Source organism: Bos mutus, unplaced genomic scaffold, assembly GCF_027580195.1.
Source record: "Bos mutus isolate GX-2022 unplaced genomic scaffold, NWIPB_WYAK_1.1 CTG307, whole genome shotgun sequence".
Taxonomy (NCBI): domain Eukaryota; kingdom Metazoa; phylum Chordata; class Mammalia; order Artiodactyla; family Bovidae; genus Bos; species Bos mutus.
Window position 1 is genome coordinate 92,993 of NW_027219799.1, and position 2,510 is coordinate 95,502.

The 2,510-nt window shown below is 38.0% G+C and overlaps 1 protein-coding gene across 1 annotated transcript; it reads left to right on the forward strand.

Moving 5' to 3' along the window:
- The first annotated feature begins 1,481 nt into the window (after positions 1 to 1,481).
- Positions 1,482 to 2,051, forward strand: LOC102267762 (interferon alpha-G). The gene has a single exon (XM_070366932.1). The coding sequence runs from the start codon at positions 1,482 to 1,484 to the stop codon at positions 2,049 to 2,051; it is 570 nt and encodes a 189-aa protein (XP_070223033.1).
- The last annotated feature ends 459 nt before the right edge of the window (positions 2,052 to 2,510 follow it).

The following is a 2,510-nucleotide window of genomic DNA, read 5'->3' on the forward strand; positions in this document are numbered from 1 at the left end:
GGGAAAAGACAACATAAAATCCACTGTAAAATCAGAAGAATTCAGGAGCAGAGCCAAAAGTTAAATCTTCCCATGAAATAATAAATATTTATCCCATTCTGGATTAATTACAAAGATGGTTTCCTTTTTTTGAAAACAATAGACTTGGATTGTAACTTGAAAGTCATTTGGGAAATCTGAAATTTAATGCAAAGGAACAGAGAGAAAGATTCACATGGATGGTGATTCCTAAATCATGCTTTCTCAGTGGGGATAATGCTACTTCCACGCATGCAGACATTAGTTTTCTGGAATATGAACAAATCTTGTCATTACAATGATTAGTTATTACACGTCAAAGCTCAACCTGATACAACAAAATCTAACCCCTTAGTATTTATTTCTGTCTTTGGCCTTTCCTGTGTATCATACATAAGAGAAGCATTGAGATTGAGTTTATGGAATATAATCAAATTGTATACAAGATCAGTATTACAACCTAAGGTGACTAGATGGTTCATGGGAGGACTTTCCATCATTTGCTTGATCTCCAAGTCATATTGTGAGAGTTGCCCTTTCTGTACTTCTGAGAAACCATTGTCCGTCTCATGCATGTTGCTTACGTTTGAAGGTCAGTGTGATCTGGGCTCCAGAAATTAAATAAAAATGGAAAACTTATTTGTAAATAAAATACAAAAAATATTATCTTTTCTTACAAAATTCTACAAAGGTGGTTCAACATGTCAAAGTATTAAAGAGAAAAAATGTTGATAATATCCAGATGAATATCTAGCAGGCAGTAAAACTAAAAATTATTTTCTGACATGAAGAAAATTCAATGATAAATACTTAAAATAAATATTAAAGGACTATTTTAAAGTTATTCAATGATTTGAGCAGCTTTGATGACATTTAAGTATGTCTATATCTTGGTATTATTAAAAGTATTTATGTAAATTTTATTTCAATGTGTAATTGGATACATACCTACTTATAAAAGTAAACATATGACATTAAAAGTCACTCTGAAAACTGAGTTTATAAAGAAAAAATAAAATTGAGTAGCTTTTACATTTAAATTATAGGTTAAAATTTTATGTAATTCTAAACTACACTGAATACAAAGAGTAAGATTTACACCTCCTTTTTCTATGTACAGAGAAAAGATATTCATAGAGTAAAAAAATACATACACAGTATATCTGTGTTATCAAAATTTCACAGTGCAGAGCAATTAAGAAAAAAATATCTAAAAAGGCTCTGTGGGCAGAAGAAAGAAGGGCAACTTGAAAAAAAAATGATTGAGAAATGCTGCCCTAATCCACTGGAGAGTGCAAATTGAAAAGCAAAAACAAAAGTAGAAAATAAGAGGGAACTTTCAGAAAATGGAAACCATTGGCTTCTATTTAAGACACAGGCCTGAAGGAAGGTCTTCAGAGAATCTAGAGAGCAGGTTCAGAGTCACCCACCTCCCCAGGCCACAAGCATCTGCAAGGTCCCCGATGGCCCCAGCCTGGTCCTTCCTCCTGGCCCTGCTGCTGCTCAGCTGCAACGCCATCTGCTCTCTGGGCTGCCACCTGCCTCACACCCACAGCCTGGCCAACAGGAGGGTCCTGATGCTCCTGCAACAACTGAGGAGGGTCTCCCCTTCCTCCTGCCTGCAGGACAGAAATGACTTCGCATTCCCCCAGGAGGCGCTGGGTGGCAGCCAGTTGCAGAAGGCTCAAGCCATCTCTGTGCTCCACGAGGTGACCCAGCACACCTTCCAGCTCTTCAGCACAGAGGGCTCGGCCATCACGTGGGACGAGAGCCTCCTGGACAAGCTCCGCACTGCACTGGATCAGCAGCTCACTGACCTGCAATTCTGTCTGAGGCAGGAGGAGGGGCTGCGAGGGGCTCCCCTGCTCAAGGAGGACTCCAGCCTGGCTGTGAGGAAATACTTCCACAGACTCACTCTCTATCTGCAAGAGAAGAGACACAGCCCTTGTGCCTGGGAGGTTGTCAGAGCAGAAGTCATGAGAGCCTTCTCTTCCTCAACAAACTTGCAGGAGAGATTCAGGAGAAAGGACTGACACACACCTGGTTCAACACGGAAATGATTCCCATGGACCAACAGACAACACTTCTTCCTGCACTGCCATGTGGAAGACTCTCATTTCTGCTGTCATCATGCACTGAACTGAATCAATATGTCAAATGTTTTCTGGAATATTAAGCAACATCATGTTCAACTCTATAGGCACTGGTTCCTCACAGATGCCGAAGTTGATCTATCTACATATTTAACTACCTGGACATTTATTTATTTATTTTAATATTTATTTAACTATTTATAAATATTTAAATTATTTTGTTGATAAAATATTATGTATGTATACTTATGGGAAAATGTGTATTTTTGTATTTAGTCAGTTTATGATTTTTCTTCCTTTATTAAATTCTTACTGTAAAAGACTTTGTTTTTTCGTTAAAACAGAAACACCAAGCCAAATGGCAGCTTGATTAAAAAATGCATTTTACGATTCCTTGAG